This window comes from Neophocaena asiaeorientalis, unplaced genomic scaffold (assembly GCF_003031525.2).
Source record: "Neophocaena asiaeorientalis asiaeorientalis breed wild unplaced genomic scaffold, Neophocaena_asiaeorientalis_V1.1 scaffold437, whole genome shotgun sequence".
Taxonomy (NCBI): domain Eukaryota; kingdom Metazoa; phylum Chordata; class Mammalia; order Artiodactyla; family Phocoenidae; genus Neophocaena; species Neophocaena asiaeorientalis.
In genome coordinates, this window is record NW_020173375.1 from 1435041 (window position 1) to 1453626 (window position 18586).

At 43.8% G+C, this 18586-nt stretch overlaps 1 protein-coding gene across 1 annotated transcript in view; it reads right to left on the bottom strand.

Annotated features, from left to right (window-relative positions):
• PCCB (propionyl-CoA carboxylase subunit beta) overlaps positions 1–16395 on the bottom strand; it is an 87723-nt gene extending 71328 nt beyond the window's left edge. The window contains exons 1-5 of the mRNA XM_024746261.1: positions 16142–16395; positions 13378–13497; positions 12316–12384; positions 9545–9601; positions 7371–7484 (exon numbers count right to left, since the gene is read on the bottom strand). Of these exons, the coding sequence (XP_024602029.1) occupies positions 7371–7484; positions 9545–9601; positions 12316–12384; positions 13378–13497; positions 16142–16327 (546 nt within the window). The 5' untranslated portion in view covers positions 16328–16395. The remainder of the gene's footprint in view (positions 1–7370; positions 7485–9544; positions 9602–12315; positions 12385–13377; positions 13498–16141) is intronic.
• Positions 16396–18586: the final 2191 nt, after the last annotated feature.

Genomic DNA, 18586 nt, shown 5'->3' on the forward strand with positions numbered 1-18586 from the left:
AAAAAAAAAAAAAAAAAAAAAAAAGTAAAGTAACAAATGACACTGCAGAAATACAAAGGAACATAAGAGATTACTACAAGCAACTATATGCCAATGAAATGGACAACCTGGAAGAAATGGACAATTTCTTAGAAAAGTACAACCTTCTGAGACTGAATCAGGAAGAAATAGAAAATATAAACAGATCAATCACAGGCACTGAAATTGAAACTGTGATTAAAAATCTTCCAACAAACAAAAGCCCAGGACCAGATGGCTTCACAGACGAATTGTGTCAAACATTTAGAGAAGAGTTAACACCTATACTTCTCAAACTCCTCCAAATACAGTAGAGGGAGGAACACTCCCAAACTCATTCTACTCATTCATCACCCTGATACTAAAACCAGACAAAGATGTCACAAGAAAAGAAAACTACAAGCCAATATCACTGATAAACACAGATGCAAAAATACTCAACAAAATACTAGCAAACAGAATCCAACAGCACATTAAGAAGGTCATACACCATGATCAAATGGGGTTTATCCCAGGAATGCAAGGATTCTTCAATATACGCAAATCAATCAATGTGATACACCATATTAACAAATTGAAGGATAAAAACCATATGACAATCTCAATAAATTCAGAAAAAGCTTTCAACAAAATTCAACACGCACTTATGATAAAGACGCTCCAGAAGTAAGCATAGAGGGAACGTACCTCAACATAATAATGGCCATGTAAGACAAACCCACAGCCAACATCGTCCTCAATGGTGAAAAACTGAAACCATTTCCTCTAAGATCAGGAACAAGACAAGGGTGCCCACTCTCACCACTATTATTCAACAGTTTTAGAAGTTTTAGCCACAGCAATCAGAGAAGACAAAGAAATAAAAGGAATCCAAATCAGAGAAGAAGAAGTAAAACTGTCACTGTTTGCAGATGACATGATACTATACATAGAGAATCCTAAAGATGCTACCAGAAAACTACTAGAGCTGATCAATGAATTTGGTAAAGTAGCAGGATACAAAATTAATGCACACAAATCTCTTGCATTGCTATACACTAATGATGAAAAATCTGAAAGAGAAATTAAGGAAACAATCCCATTTACCATTGTAACAAATAGAATAAAATACCCAGGAATAAACCTACCTAAGGGGACAAAAAATCTGTATGCAGAAAACTATAAGACACTGATCAAACAAATTCAAGATGATACAAACAGATGGAGAGATATACCACGTTCCTGGATTGGAAGAATCAACATTGTAAAAGTGACCATACTACCCAAAGCAATCTACAGATTCAATGCAATCCCTATCAAACTACCAATGGTATTTTTCACAGAACTAGAACAAAAAATTTCACAATTTGTATGGAAACATAAAAGACCCCGAATAACCAAAGCTATCTTGAGAAAGAAAAATGCAGATGGAGGCAACAGGCTCCCTGACTTCAGACTATACTACAATGCTACAGTAATCAAGACAGTATGGTACTGGCACAAAAACAGAAATATAGATCAATGGAACAGGATAGAAAGCCCAGAGATAAACCCATGTACAAGAAGCTGCACAGTACAGGGAGATCACCTCGGCGCTTTGTGACCACCTAGAGGGATGGGATAGGGAGGGTGGGAGGGAATGCAAGCGGGAGGCGATATGGGGATGTATGTGTGCATGTGGCTAATTCACTTTGTTGTGCAGCACAAACTAGCACAGCATCATGAAGCAATTATACTCCAATAAAGATGTTAAAAAACATTAAAAAAAAGAAAAAAAAGAATTGACACTTAAAAAGTTATGGAGATGGGCTTCCCTGGTGGCGCAGTGGTTGAGAGTCTGCCTGCCGATGCAGGGGACACAGGTTAGTGCCCTGGTCCAGGAAGATCCCACATGCCGTGGAGCGGCTGGGCCCGTGAGCCATGGCCGCTGAGCCTGCGCGTCCGGAGCCTGTGCTCCTCAGTGGTAGAGGCCACAACAGTGAGAGGCCCGCATACCGCAAAAAAAAAAAAAAAAAATGTTACGGAGATGGACAATGGTGATAGGTGCATAAAATTATGAACGTATTCAGTACAACTTAACTGTACATTTAGAATGTCTAAGTTTAGGGACTTCCCTGGTAGCATGTGGATAAGACTCTGTGCTCCCAATGCAGGGGGCCTGGGTTCGATCCCTGTTCAGGGAACTAGGTCCCACATGCATGCCGCAACTAATAGTTCGCAAGCCACGACTAAGGAGCCCAGCAAGCCGCAACTAAGGAGCCTGCCTGCCACCACTAAGACCTGGTGCAACCAAATAAATAAATTTTTTTTTTAAATGTCAACTACAATTGGCACTTGCCATCTACCTCTACAAGGATTAAGTCTTGTGCATTTGCAGCCGCTGACTTTCAATACCCCACCGAAAGGAGTTCAGGGTAGAAAGCTGAAATTAGGAACTCTGTGCTCTGGGAAAAACTGGCAGAACAGGTCTTCAGAAAGTTAGATATTTTCAGGAGCCAATTTTATGAGCCCAATTCTTGTATCTCCTCATATCTAGAAAAACACTAAAATCCTTCATGGTCACGTCTGCTCCTCGTGACTAGCAGTAACTTTCATGAGACTAGCAGAAAACTTCTACAAAAAATATGTGCTTGATTGCATGTATTCCCCCTTCACCAAAATCACATATATTCAGACCTTCTCTCCTACCTCTTTGGAGCAGTTTCTCAGAGCTATCTGGGATGCTGTCTCCTGAGCTGCAGTCCTCATTTTGCCCCAAGTAAAACTTAACTCACAACTCTCACATTGTGCATTTATTTTTAAGTTGACACAACTTTTAGTTTGTGAACAGTTTTTAAGTCCACAACTCTGAGGAACAGCAAAAAAAAGGAAAAAAGAACAGAGGCTGAGGGACCTGTGGGAAATCAAATGTACCAACATACACATCATAAGACTATCAGAAGAGAAAGTGTGCTTCTGATGTAAGGATAAGCATATACATCAATGGAAAAAAACTGAGTCAGGAAATAAACCCTTATATTTATGGTCAATTGATTTTCTTTCCACCAACGTGCCAGGACCATTCAGTAGGGAAAGAACAGTCATGTCAATTAATGGTGGTGGGACAAGGATGAATTTGGACCCTGACCTCAGACCATACTCAAAAATTAACTCAAAAGGGATCACAAACCTAATATGAAGGCCAAAAACCTATAAAACCTCATGAAAAAAAACTGAGACAGGCTGGGAGCTGGGACCCTTTGCTGCAGTGCTGCAGTGCTGCAGTGCTGCAGTGCTTGCACCTGGACACACCTCTCCTCGAGCAACAAAATACAAGAAAACTACATGGGACTAAAAGTAACTGCATGCAGGTGCAATCAGGGCAAATTCTGGACAAGAGATACAAAGAGACCAAAAAATGCAACTGCCACTTTTGAAAAGCCCGGAGCTAAAGCAGGGCACTGCACATGCCCCCTGCACACCACACCACCTAAGGGGTGGGCAGACCACCTAAGCCACCCCTCCAGCCCGACTCCCAGACACACCCCTATCCTTATCCCATGTAATGAAAAAGCTCGCTTGCACCCTCCTCAGCGAGCAAGCAAGCAAGGGAACCTGTTGTTTGTTCTCGCTCCCTCCTGCTGCAGCAGGGGCCCCAATAAAGCCTTGTCTGAATTTCTTGTCTGGCCTCTGACCAATTTCTATTGATTAAGGAGGCCAAGAACCCTGGTTGGTAACAAAACCACTAGACAAAATCTTCATGACTTTGTATTGAGCACAGTTCTTACATGAGAATAAAAGCATGATCTACAAAAGAAAAAAACTGATAAACTGGACTTTAAGATTTAAAACTTTTGCACTTAAAACGCCACCATTAAGAAATAGAAAGCCACAGGGACTCCCCTGGTGGCAGTGGTTAAGAATCCGCCTGCCAATGCAGGGGACACAGGTTCGAGCACTGCTCCGGGAAGATCCCACATGCCGTGGAGCAACTAAGCCCGTGTGCCACAACTACTAAGCCTGTGCTCTAGAGCCCACAAGCTACAACTACTGAGCATACATGCCACAACTACTGAAGCCCGCGTGCCTAGAGCCCATGCTCCTCAACAAGAGAAGCCACCGCAATGAGAAGCCTGCCCACTGCAATGAAGAGTAGCCCCCGCTCCCTGAAACTACAGAAAGCCCACATGCGGCAATGAAGACCCAACATAGCCAAATATAAATGGTAAATTAATTAATTTACCAAAAAAAAGAAAAGAAATGAAAAGCCACAGACTAGTAAAAAAAAAATTGAAAATCATATATCTGATAGAAGACTTGTATCCTGAATATATAAAGAACTCTTACCCAAAATCCAATTACAAAATGAGCAAAAGATCTGAACAAACATTTCAGCAAAGAAGATATACAAATGACTACCATGTACGTAAAAAGATACTCAACAGGATTAGTGAGATGGGAAATGCAAATTAAAACCACGGAGAGATACCACTACTTACCACTGAAATGACTATAATGGAAAAGACTGACGATGCTACGTGTCAACAAGAATGGGGAGAACCAGAAACCCCCAATTACACTGCTTGTGGTAATATAAAAGGGTACAGTCACCTTGGGAAAAAATTTGGCAGTTTCTTAAAAAGTTATACATAAACTTATAATGAAGCCGAGAAGGACCCTGTGAGGCCCTCCCAAGTACAAAAGCCTTTCTGTGTCCCCCATTTCTTGTTTGTAGGAAAAAGGTTTTAGCCTCCTAGACCTTCCCTGAGTTCCAAAGGGCAGACTCAAATAGTTACTAATTAGGGGATTGAGGGAATGCAGAAAGAAATAATAGTGCGGCATGGGGCCTGGGCCTGGTTCCTCCTCAGAGGATGTGCATAACAATTCCATACATATCTCTGAGTTCTTCTACAGGAACTCAGGCCCCCTGAGCACAAGCATGTGGACCCCAGACCGGTTGGAACCAGAAGGCTGATGGCTGAGATTCCTGAAACACCACCCTGCTACCTCACCACCAACCAATCAGACACACACACCCTCCTACTACCCTCCCTCACCTTCCCCTTAAAAACTCTTCCCTGAAACCCATGGAGGAGTTCAGGTCTTTGCTTGGCCCTACAATAAACTTTTCTCCGCTCCAATCTCCGACATTTCCATTTGTTTGGCTTCACTGTGCATTGGGCACAAGAACTTGGGTTCAATAATTTGATCCAACAATTTCACTCTTAGGAATCTACTCAAAGGTTATGAAAACATATGTCCACACGATGAGCTATATACAAATGTCCATAGCAACATTATTTATGATATTCAAAATGTAAAAACTACCCAAATGTCCATCAACTAGTGGATGGATAAACAAAATATGGTATATCTATATAATATTATCCAGCAATAAAAACAAATCACTGATACACAGTACAATATGAATGAACCTCAAAAACATTATTTTAAGTGAAGAGAGATGAAAAAACTGTAGAGGCAGAAAGCTGATCAGTGGCTACCTAGGGCTGGGTAGGAATTGACTGAAAACAGGCAGGAAGGATCTTTTTGGAGTGAAAGATTCTAAATTGTAGACTGTGGTGATGGCTGCACAAGTTTCTTAAAAATCGTTGAAATGTATGCTTATAATGGATGGATTTTATGCTTCGTAAATTATACCTCAATAAAGCTGTTTTTAAAAAATATCAAAAGTCATAGAAGACAAAGAGAAATTGAGGAAATGTTCCAGATTGAAGGAGATTAAAGTTATATGACAACTAAAGGCAGTACTTAATCCTGGACTGGGGCGGGGGGATAACTATAAAGGCCATTATTAGGATCATTTGATGAAATATGAATAAGAATAATACTGATGAATCAATATTAAGTTTCTCAATTACTGTACTCTGTTTATATAAAAATGTCCTTGTTCTTAGAAAATATACAATGAAGGATTTAAGAGATAAAGGAGGCACAATCTCCAATTTACTCTCAAATGTTTCAGAAAAATATACCGTGCAAATATGTGCATACGGAGAGAAAATGATAGAGCAAACAGGTAAAATGTAAACAACTGGTGAATGTGGGTAAAAGACATAAAGGAGTGCCTTTACTCCCCAGTGTGCTACCCCTAGAGCTCAAGTTTAAAGATTAAAAAGTAGGTTTAAGATCTACAAAGTGGCTTCTCAACGTACACAAGTGCTCCCACAACTACCAGAGGTATCGTACACAAAGTAAACACACATTTTTCTGACTGAACACAAAGGGCAGTGGCAGGGAATAAAAACCTTCATAAGCCTGCAGGCCAGGGGATGACAAGAACAGCTGGCCTGATTAGAAACAATGTCTGCCTGTCTCTGTCCTTTCTTTCCTCCCCTCCCTGGAAATGCTGACCTGTCCCTTCTCTCAAGTTTACATCTGGCAGTATCTCTCCCTCACCCCAACCTCCCTTACAATGACTTCCTACTTCAAATAATGTATTTAATTTTTGTGTTTCTTTTCATTTCTTTCTCTTTTACTCTGTAAGAAAGCAGATATCTGAAATGATGTTCACCAAATGCTTCTGAATGGTGGGATCTTGGGTGATGGTGGGATTTCTTTCTTCTTTGTACTACAGCTTGAACTTTGTATAATGACCTTGTAATGTCTTAACAAAAAAAAAAACACAGGGGCTTCCCTGGTGGCACAGTGGTTGAGAGCCCCCCTGCCGATGCAGGGGACACGGGTTTGTGCCCCAGTCCGAGAAGATCCCACATGCTGCGGAGCGGCTGGGCCCGTGAGCCATGGCCGCTGAGCCTGCGCGGCCGGAGCCTGTGCTCCGCAACGGGAGAGGCCACAACAGTGAGAGGCCCGCGTACCACAAAAAACAAAACAAAAAAAAAAAAGAAAACACTGCTTTTTTAAAAAACTGTTAATTCTATAGATACATGTATATGTATAACTGAATCACTTTGCTGTGCATCTGAAACTAACATAACGTTGTTCAACTATACTCTGATATAAAGTTAAAATAATAAAATTCCTAATTTTTAGCAAGTCAGTTCATTTTAATCTTTTATATTCCCTACTCCTTGCTTTTGAAAAAAAATTATTTAAGTGACATTCCCTTCTGAATAATCTTTAATTTTGTTTTCCCCTATAAGTATCAGTGGTCTCTATGAAAGAAAAAGAAAGATAACCCTCCCTACCTTATCAGTTCCCCCGACCAGGGATTGAACTGGGGCCACAGCAGAGTCCTAACCACTAGGCCACCAGGAACCCCCATCTCTCTTGCTTTTCATCCACCCTTCATGCCACCCCAATGACACAGGAAGGAGCTACAGGACACAATGAGGTAAGATAGGGAAGCTCTGACCAGGACACAGCTTAGAGAACTCCCTGTACTCTTCCATTCTCTATTAACGGTTTCTCACCAGAAAGATGTCTGCATAGCCAGCCAAAGACTCTACTCCCTCTTGGATCCGTGCTCCCCCAGAGTCATTCAGTCCAATCACCGGAGCCCCCACTGTCATGGCTTGGTCCATGATCTGAGATAGCAGAAAAATCTTTTGTGAGACAACTGACCCTGTTATGAAAAACAGCATTTACAAAGCAGCATGGTGGTTTTCTGGAAAATGCTCTGAGTGTACTTTTCAAAACAGGAGTCCATAACACTGGCTCCATTCCACATGATGATTGGGTACCTCGTGGAAGACAGAAAATCAGATATTTAAACCGCTAATTGAAGTCCCCCAAGCAGCCAAGAGCCAAAGCACTTCCCATTTGCAGAGGCGAAGACTGTTCATGGCAACCACTTCTAGAGCCTCAGGCCCAGGCTGTAGTATTTTTTCAGCCTGGGACTGAACAAAATAATATTTTGAACTGATAGAATGGCAAAGCAGTATTTTTGTGAAAGTAAATGTGGACCCATCTATTAACTGGAGGCCAGGCCCAGCCCTTTTACTTCTAATAAGACAGATTTTCCTCATGGGTCAGTAGTTGACAGCCTAATGAGCAACATTTCTAACAGTCCTTGAGAATTTACAAAGCACTTTCACTTCCATTATCTCATTTAGTAATCACAACAGAGGCAATAAATTGTGGAGGAAATTAGGAAGGTTTAAAAGTTTAGGGATTGGCCCAAGGTCTCAGGAGTAACACATGACAGGACCACACAGAGAAGCTAGGTATTCCATTACACAGGGAAGCCCTGCCCAGCTACTAAAGATCAACTCTACCTTTATTCCAAAACTCCCCAAATATGATCTACACTTTTATTCACCACCAGAGCATCTCATCTGTAGCAGCATTTTTTAAATGCCATCATTTGCACTGCTTTTTTAGTACCTGGATTCTCTACCTAGACCATGGGTTCTTTACTTGGGATCCTCAGAACCGTAAGAAGCCTGTGAGTAGATTTCAAGGAGTCCATGAACTTGGAAAATTTTATTAACCACAGCAGTATTAGAAATACCTGTAACTTTGTCATTAATAGAAGCCACAGATTTTTTATGCCACATTAAAGTTGCTGCAAATATCTTTTTTTTTTTTTTTTTTGGCCATACCGCACAGCATGTGGGATCTTAGTTCCCCAACCAGGGATCGAACCCATGCCCCCTGCAATGGAAGTGTGAAGTCTTAACCTCTGGACTACCAGGAAAGTCCCACTTTCTGGTGGGTCCCACTTTCTGGCAGATATCTTGAAATATCATTTTCAACTCATGCCAACTTTAAAATTATAGCAGTTTATCCACTTCTAAATCTCGATTTAATTCATTAATAAGGAAGCATATATATTACAAATGTGATTTTTAAATTTTCAATCTCTTGTAATCCTACATTTTACTTTATGCATATGTAAAAATGCGGGTCCAGGGACTTCCCCAGCAGTTCAGTGGTTAAGACTTCACCTTCCAATGCAAGGGGTGCAGGTTCAATCCCTGGTCAGGGAGCTGATATCCCACATGTCTCGTGCCAAAAAACCAAAACATAAAACAGAAGCAATATTGTAACAAATTCAATAAAGACTTTAAATTTTAAAAATATATAAAAAATGCGGGTCCGGCTTCACCAGCCTGCCAAAGGGATCCATGCTACAAAAAATGTTAAGACCTCCTGCCCTTTACTGAAGGCACCTTCAGGTCAGCACCACATCCTGCACACCTCTGCCCCACCCCATGTGACTGATGAAAGTATTGAGTTTGTTTTCAATATTAAATACTTACTTTGGGGGCTTCCCTGGTAGTGCAGTGGTTAAGAATCCGCCTGCCAATGCAGGGAACACAGGTTCGAGCCCTGGTCCGGGAAGATCCCACATGCCGCGGAGCAACTAAGCCCATGTGCCACAGCTACTGAACCTGTGCTCCAGAGACCGTGAGCCACAACTACTGAGCTCGTGTGCCACAACTACTGAAGCCCATGCGCCTAGAGCCCACGCTCTGCAACAAGAGAAGCCACCACAATGAGAAGCCCGTGCACCACAAGGAAGAGTAGTCCCTGCTCACCGCAATTAGAGAAAGCCCGCACACAGCAACGGAGACCCAACGCAGTCAAAAATAAAATAAAATTTTTTTTAAAAAAAGAAAATTTATAAAAAATAAATACTTACTTTGCAGATCTTTTGGGCATGTGCTCCCGACAGGCTGCCTCCAAAAACTGTAAAATCCTAAAAAGAAAACAAATCAAAAAATAATATGGAGTGACTAGCCAGAGATGAAGACCCAATAGGAGGAGGAAATGGAAAATTCATAGATAAAAATTTTTAAAGGATTTTCAGAAGTTTAAAAGATTAGGGGGAAAGTGTGACATAAAGTATTCCATAGAATGAATAGTGAATAAAATGTCTTAAAAGGAGTTCATGTAATGTGAACAGCAAAAGACCTAGTCTTTGTATACAAAAATGACTTGTAGCTCTGAGGGAAGGAAAACTTTTCAGGCAGAATTAACCCCAAAAAATCAGATTCTGTGGAGGTCAATCTGCTGTTTTGATAAAGGAGGTGGAAGAAGTGAATGAGTCCTCACTGCTTCTTCTTGCTTCTGGATTTTCATTACCTTCTGATATAAAAAGCTTCTTGTAGGAATGACCTCCTTCCTAAATCCCCATCAAAAAGATAGTAGGGAATTAAAAACACATTCAGCCCATGAGGACAAAAAAGGAAGAGGAAACAACAGCAGAAGAGAGAGTGAACAAATGAGGGAAGTGAAAGCACAAGAATATCTGACTTGGAGCAAATGGAAGCCTTTACACCTGCCGAGGGAGTAACCACAGGAGGGGACAGCCCAGGAACCACAGAAAGTGCGGTGGAAAGCAGACTGACAGGAAGTCTGTGTTGGGAGCAGTTAGACCCCACAGGGCCTCTTCTTCACCTGGAGAGGAGAAAGGAGGTTTACTCTCTCAAGAAACTTAACCAGAGGGCTTCTGGAGTCACAATCCCCAGCCACAAAAGGCAGCAAAGGCAAGGCTGAAAACAGGTGAGATGCCTAATCTGTACAGTGAATGATGAGCCACTGCTGGCCCCTCCTTCCCCCCACCCCCTTCCCCCAGAACACATCTAAAGCCAATTATCACGCAAAAGACTGCGACTGCTTCTCTGGAAAAACAGAAGCTCCCCGCAGAAAACAATGTCTGCAGATATTAACATTTGGGGGATCACTACAAAAAATCTGACCCATCACTCCTCCCCCTCAGTATCCTTCAGGGCCTACTTCACATGCCCCATTTTCCCTAAAGCTTTCCTGGATCCGGATGTGACCTTCCCTTGTCCTGAGCCCATGGCACTTGCCCAGAACCTCTCACCGACTATCGGTAACTGTAGCCACCCCTGTTCTGTCCCATTCTACCTACAAAATGATTAGCTTCTCCAGGGCAAGAACTGTCTCGGTCATCTCCACCTCCCCCTCACTCCCACCCAAACCCACAGGCATAAGAGGTGCTCGGAAGCATCAATTCAATGAATTTTTGTTATCTCCTTAATAGTTAAGGGAACATTGTGCCCAGAAAGCACAATAGCCTTCTTTGTTCTAGCTATCTTACTAATGGTTCCTTCTATACAATTCTTTGCCTAGCTCTCATAAATTAAAAAAAGAGAGATGATCCCTTCTAGTTAGGCATTTGGCAGACACATTTATAACACAGTTTTAAAATATTTTAAAAGTAATTCATTAGCAAATGAGTACTGTCTAAATAACTCTTAAAATAATCAAGTATAATTATTTTACTCTCAAACCTGGAAAACATTCTAGGTTCCTAAATAAGCTCTATACCTTTAAGATCTGTAAAAAGAAACTAAATATTTAGAATTATATACATATTTCTGTCTCTTAGTGGAGAAAAAAAAATCAAACAAAAAATAGGATACAACATGTTCTTTGTGTTAGTTTTCTACTGCTGCTATAACAAATTACCACAAATTCAGCAGCTTGAAACAACACACATTCATTATCTTACAGTTCTGTAATTTAGAAGTCCTACATGGGTCTCAGTGAGCTAAAATCAAGGTTAGCAGGGCTATGCTCCTTTCTGGAGGCTCCAGAGGAGAATCTGTTGTCTTATCTTTTCCAGCTTCTAGAGACTATCTATTTACATTCCTCACCTCATGACCCCCTTCCTCCCTCTTCCAAGCCAGAAACAGGCAGACCAAGTCCTTCTCACATAGCATTATTCTGACCTCCCCTTCTGCCTCTCTCCCACTTTTAAGGGCCCTTGTGATTACACTGGGCCCACCTGGATAACGCAAGCTATTCTATTTTAAGGTCAACTGATTAGTAACATTAATTCCATCTGCAAGCTTAATTCCCCTTTGGCAGGTAAAATTACATATTCACGGGTTTCAGGGATTAGGATTTGGATATATTTGCAGGCCATTATTCTGCCTACTACATTCTCCTATGGTGTCCGTGTGAAGAAACTGTATGTCTTGATGCAGCCTAACAAAAATTGTTTGAACTCTTTCACGAAAGCCTAAAACTCAAGCGGCCTGTGGCTCTGAGAGTCAAATCCCCTCTGCCCAAGCTGCATCCGTTGCACTCCCTCAGGTCCACACAATCTGCCCAGGACACAGCTGCCCTCCCAGCATGCACCCAACCTGCCAAAAGGACTCTCACTCACTTGGATAAACTCCTGGTTCCTGGGACTTCTTAGATGACTACTGCCCTGTGATCCTCCCCCACACCGACTAGGGAGTCTTTCTCCCTAATTAAAAACACCCTATTACATTATAATAGTGTAATACTCTGGACATATGCACTAAGAAACAAAGTAATTCCCTCACCTGCCCCAACTACAGGCAAGTTTTCATTCCCCAGGACTGTTTTCTTCTCACATATTTTGTTCCTGGCTCTGCCCTCAAGGAAACCTCAGCCAATTAGAATATGAAATACCTGACTGAAGACATAAACCAATCTTCCATTGATTCGTCCCCGTCCAGTGACCACACTGTCTCCAGGAAACTACCAGAAAAATAGAAAAATGAAAGTTAAAAAAACCAAATACTTCTCTTAATTAATTTCGCAGTTATGCCCCAAGGAAAGACTCCCCCTAAAAAAAACCACACCCCAAATTCCTTAAAATTCAATATGAATAAAGAACATGAAGGAATCCCTGCTTCCCCCCTCAGCTCTGCAACAGCAAGCACTGGGCTACTGCTTCATCAACAGAACACTGTAGTCTTGGGCCTCAGTGGGCCTCAGCAGAATAATCAGGGGACCCCCTAGGGATGCCACTACTGAACCCTCACAGGAGGAAGGAGAATATATAACAAAACATGGCAACTTCTACAGAGCCACACATCCCACCCCCAAACCTTAAAAAGGCAAACCTATCATTTTGCTTGGAATTCTGACAGTCACTGTGTGGCCCATAATGGCTCAAATGGAGCCAGCAAGTTTAGTGCCAAGGTTACAAATCTTTGATCATAGTCTTGAAAATAAATGGACCAAAAGAGAGTCCAAAGAACTCTGTGCACCATGGAGAACACCCAACTGAAGGAACAAGTGTTGGTAACTGTGACCTCCAAAACTCCAAGGCATAAACTTAAAGTATGTCAAAAGAGGTGACTGGTTAGCCTTTAGGGGTTCCTGGTGCCTAGGCAGACCAGAACACAATCCAAAAAAATTCCCAACTCTCCTTCTAAGTTTGTCATTCTATACCAGCAAGAACTGTGAACCCACACCGGAGCCCTGGGAGCTGGGCCAGAGTCACCCTGCACAAGGTATGAGTAGTGCACCCACATTCCTTCATCTGTAGACAAAGGTGAGTGGGGAACCTGGAAGCCCCAGCAGTGCTTCTCAAGAGGCACTTCTGCAATTCCAGGGCCTCACACTTGAAAATGTTTCAATGCATCCTGAATCCTGAAAGGACTTCATTAATCTAGTGTGTCGAACAGCAGGGCCACAGCTGGTAAGTGAAACCTGGAAGCCTGCACCACCACTGTGAACAGATACCTTATTCTTATCAGCAGCCATTCCAAAATCTGCACATCTGTGTTCCACAAACATGTCGCTCTCAACAAAACTGCCAGGGTCCAGCAAGAGACTGATCCGCTCTCTGGCCGTTAGCTTTCCCTAAAATGCAACAAAAATCGCTCAGTGATGTCATCATAGACAAAAGTCAGTAAGCAAGGAGTGCTCATGGGAGGGCCAGGAGGGCTAGTTTTTGCCTTCACCCTATGTGAAAGCCTCTATTCCATAAACCTGCCCAAGAGAAAGGTGTTATCAGTAGAATTCAGCCAGTAAGGAAATCAGGGCAGATCGGCTGTTCCAGGAGCCACTAACTGTGGAAGCAAATTAAGGGAGTAGGAAGGAAAGGCAGAGAGGAGAAGTGGGGGTAAGGAGAGCCTGACCCTGGAACAAGATAACGAGTTCTACAAACATTTACTGGAGACCCAAGGAGCAGTAAAAAGGAGAACGGAGAAGCAGGAGATAGAAAACTAAAGCAGGCTTCGCGAAGGGTCTGAGGCTACACTCCTAGGTTCACAAGCTTCTTCTAAGGAGCCCCACAGAAGCTCACCTCACTAGGGTCCAGCCCCAAGGACACTTCTCCTGCCGCCTCCAGGGTCCTCTCCTACATTGGGGGCCCTGCTTAGGGACCCTACCCCTGACAGTGACTGTGATACACAGACAACCCCACAGCAGAGAGTGGCTTAGTATTAAAAGAGTGGGACAGAGAGTGCTAAAGAGCTCACTTGAGAGGAGTTAAAAAATGGTTCTTGGAGAGGGTGACGTTGGAGACCTCAACCTGTCAAGGGCCTCCATTGTTTGGGCTCCCAAGCCCTTAGACCAAGACCAATAACGGGGCCCATTGTCTATCCCCGACCCCTGTTAAAAAAAAAACAAACCCTCTAACTAGCTATATTTTCCCCTTAAGAAGGAAGCCAAAGCCAGTGAGGTGGTATTAAAACAAAAAGGTAATCCTCTACACTACTGTGTAAAATAAAATGTTTTCAAGAAAGCAATTTGGTGGGCTTCCCTGGTGGCACAGTGGTTGAAAGTCTGCCTGCCGATGCAAGAGACGCAGGTTCGTGCCCCAGTTTGGGAAGATCCCACATGCCGCAGAGCGGCTGGGCCCATGAGCCATGGACGCTGAGCCTGCGCACAACAGTGAGAGGCCCGCGTACCACAAAAAAAGAAAAAAAGAAAGAAAGCAATTTGGCAATATATATCAGTGTTAAAAATGTTTGTATCTTTTGACCCAGTAATTCCATTTCTGGGAATCTATCCTGGGGAAGTAGTCCAAATATTGTGTAAAAGGGTATGGGGTAGGAGATTTAAACCAAGTAAGCCTCCTGACTAAGTCAGCCTTGGCAAAAGAAAAACAGTTTCTGGAGGCTGCATCTAAATCCAGTAAGATCCGCCTGGAAATGGGTGGGATGTTCTTCCAGGGAGAGATTGAGCCATGGGCCCCAACAGAAAGAGTGCAGGGTGCACTGACAGGCCTTTCCAGAGGATAATCTAAAGTTTCCTCACAGAACTTCCCTGAAGGTCCAGTGGTTAAGAATCCCCGCTTCCACTGCAGGGGGCACCCGTTCAATTCCTGGTTGGGAGACTAAGATCCCGCATGCCGCTCAATGCAGCCAAAAAATAATAATAATAAAGCTCCCTCAACCCAGACACTGCCACCCCAGGGACCTCAGGGAAGGGAGGAAAAGCACTCCGGGCACAACACACTCTCAACCAAATTTACATCTCACTCCCAAATGGCAAAAAGGAACTGTCACACTCAGGCTCTTGTCAAATGGGCATTTACAACATCTAAATTAACACTCAAATTAGAGTTAATAAAGGGCCAGTGCAAACGTCCTCACTAAAGACCCCACTACCCCCACGTCTGTAAATTTATGCCTCAGTATCCTTCACCTCTAAAAATTTCACTTTTGCATCTTCCAGGTTGGTTATTTAACCCATCCAGCACATCAGGCCAGACTCACACGTGTCCGGGACGCACTGAGCGAGCCTCGTTTCAAGTCCCAAGTCACCGATCTGGGCCTCGCAGTACCCCGGGCAGTGGGTGGCAGTGCCTCAGCTGCTCACTCCAGCCAAACTCTCAGAGTAACCTGAGCAACCCCAGGAAAAAACACCTGCTTCCGAAGGTGTCTTTCCTACCCAGCAAGCACGCTGATATCCTAAAGGAGGTTCGGCTGGCATTCGGGGGGCAGAGTTTCCACAAGTTCCCTGCGCACACCACACAGCCACCCCAGGTGAATGTGAGTTTGCCCATGTAACTTCCCCTGCCAAACGCCTTGATTTTCCTGCTTCCATAATGGAGCAAGAACCTACCACCACTCTTTCATGGGGCATGAGAAGAACAAGTTTTTTTTTTAATTAAGTGCCTATCATTGCTTCACTATCTTATTCCAGTAACATTACAAGGGGAGAATTATTACCATCTTCTATTTAGAATAAATTGACTCCAAAGGGGTAACTTGTCCAAAAGTTCATAGCTATTAACTGGTAAGCCGCTGGAGCCCAGCCAGACCCGTCTAAAATTCCAAAGGGAAAGCAGACAGTGACAAAGCACAACGGTGCTTGTCCTGATTTTACCTGCCCCAGTGAAAGGCAACAGGTTCACAAGGTGAACATCCTCGGCTCCGCCCCGCCCCTCGCGGCATCGCGCGGATTGGCTGGGAGGCCCCGTACGCCGCGAGCCGCTCACGCTGTGATAGGTCGCGACCGCCGGAAGCGGTCTGGCCTCGGCCCCTTTAGGACTCACTCGCTTATGCTGCGCGTCGATGCGGCGCTGCCCTCCTCCCAGTAGTGCGGCTTGACGCTTGTTCTCGATGCGCTCATTAACAGAGACAGGCTGGGTACACACGCTGCGCACCGCGGCCCGGAGACTTCTCACTACAGCACTGAGCCTGATTCCGGGTGCCGCCATGCGCATAGCCGCCGCCGCCATTTTTGCTTTACCAGCGCGTCTGAGTGCGCATGTGCATCGTGTGCACACCGCGGGGTCTGCGCCTGCGCAGCGTCGGCGGCATGTAGGGAGCCTGTGGGCTGGAATGCGGAGCGCGTTTAGCAGAAAGGCACGAGAGCTCGAGACCCGAGGCTGCGCCAGGGCGTCACCCTGAGTCGTGTGGGACTGGTCAACCGATTTTGTGCCCGCCAGACTGCACAGAAGAGCGACTTAGCCCTCGCTTTTCTCTGGCTATCTAGACCCCTGGTTTTGTCCTCTCACTTTCTTTAGAAAATAAAGTTAACCAGCGTTTGTTGAACACTGTTCCAAGTGTTGCTTTAAGCATTTACCTGCATTAGCTTACTATCCTGATTTCACAGGTGTAGCAAATGAAGCACAGAGACGTAGAGTGATTTGATCAGCCAAGACTAGAGATGTAGTGGAACCAGGATTCAAACACAGACGTATTATGTACCACTTACTGAGCACCAGGCTTCAGCATCACCTGAAAGCGAGATGGAAATGCAAACTTTCAAATTCTCAGGCTCCATCCAAGACCTACTGAATCAGAAATTCTGGGGATGTTGCCAGCAATCTGTTTCAACAGATGGCCTGTAGGTGATTTTGATGCTTTCTCGAGTTTGAGAACCACTGCTCTAGGGATTTAGAACTGAATTGTTCGGAGCTTGTCCATCTGTTTCCCCAGCTAATAGTCAGCTCTTCAAAGCACAGAACAAGGTGTATATTTCACATTCTTAGCCACAGTAAACTGCTAAAGTTGATCATTAACCCCGCCGAGCTCCAGCTCACAGCCAGGGCCTTCGTAAAGTCCAAACTCTGGCCTGAGACTTCAACGTTAATAGAACTCAATTTAGCAAACATTTTTGAGCAGCTGCTATGTGCCAAGAACTAACCACTAGTACTTATTACTTTCCTGGAGTAGGAATTGTTCACCTACATATGCAGTGAAGCTGAGGGTCTAAGGCTTGAAGGCATATGGCTGGACAAAGCCCACCTGCATCTCTCTGACTCCGTAGTAGATGCTCTTGGCCCTGCATCTGGGTCCCTGCGTTAAGGACCTTTCCAATCTAGAGAGGTAGACAAAGGACCAGCCTGGTAGCACAGTGGAGAATTTAGGCAAGGCTGGGTGTGTAAAGGAAAGTTATCTCTGAGAAGGTAGCTGCATGCCAGGAATAATGGCCTGTTCAGATTCACACACATGGTTGAGTCCCCAGCTTTTGGGATAATGGTGGTACATGAGCCTGAAAAGCAGGGATGTAGTTACAGTGTGAAGAATTTTGCTATATTCAGCATTGGGACTTGATTCGGGTTGGGGCATTGGAACTCCTTTGTCCTAAGATGCTTTGCAGATCCCTCTCCTGTGGCACATCTCACATGGTGTTAACATTGTTTAGAACTCTTCCCAACTAAATTCCCAAGCCAGAAGGCAGGGACTGTGGCAGCTTGCTCACCACTGTGGCCCTTGCACCTGGAACAAGGCTCAACACACAGGAGGCCTTCAGAATGTATTTGTGGAATTGAACTGAGCTAGCAAATAGACAATAGCATGTTTTCTCCTATGCCTATTCATCCTTCCAGGCTCTACTCAGGTATTTCCTCAAGGCAGTCTACACTGATCCTCCCTCTACCTGGGTTAGGGAAACTATCGGTCCCTCGGGAAGCAAGGAAGATTTTGTTCTTATTTAACTTTGAGTAACCAGCATTTAGCAGAAAGCCCAGCACAGAAGGGATCCAGAGACAACTGTTAGACTGAACCTAAGTGCTCCCTCCAGGTAGTTCTCTTTCCCTCCCCTTCTTTCTCCTCCCAGTCTTCTTTTTTGCTGTACTAGTGCCCAACCCATGGGTGCTCAATACAGAATTCTAAAGATCTATCATGTTATTTCTCCTACTTCAGATGCAAGACCCAGCCTAGGGTGGGTGGGAGGAGGAGTAAAAAGGGAGAATGTATTTACCCAACAATTGCCCTTTGGAATCCTTGCATGCTTTGGCCTATTTTCCTGTCCCTAGTGCCCCTTCATTGAATTCCTATGTCTGAGTTATTTCTACACTTCAAGACAGGAGTCACCCTGATCTGGCCATCCTATTCTTGTCAATGACCACTGTCAACAAAAATGGGTGAAATAGAAGGAAGGAGTAAATTTGGAAGAGGTGCCATATTTGGGAGAATGTGTTAGTCTGAATCTTCAGAGAAGCAGCTGCCTAGAGGGGAATTAAACACGTAAGAAATCAGTTAGGGGACCA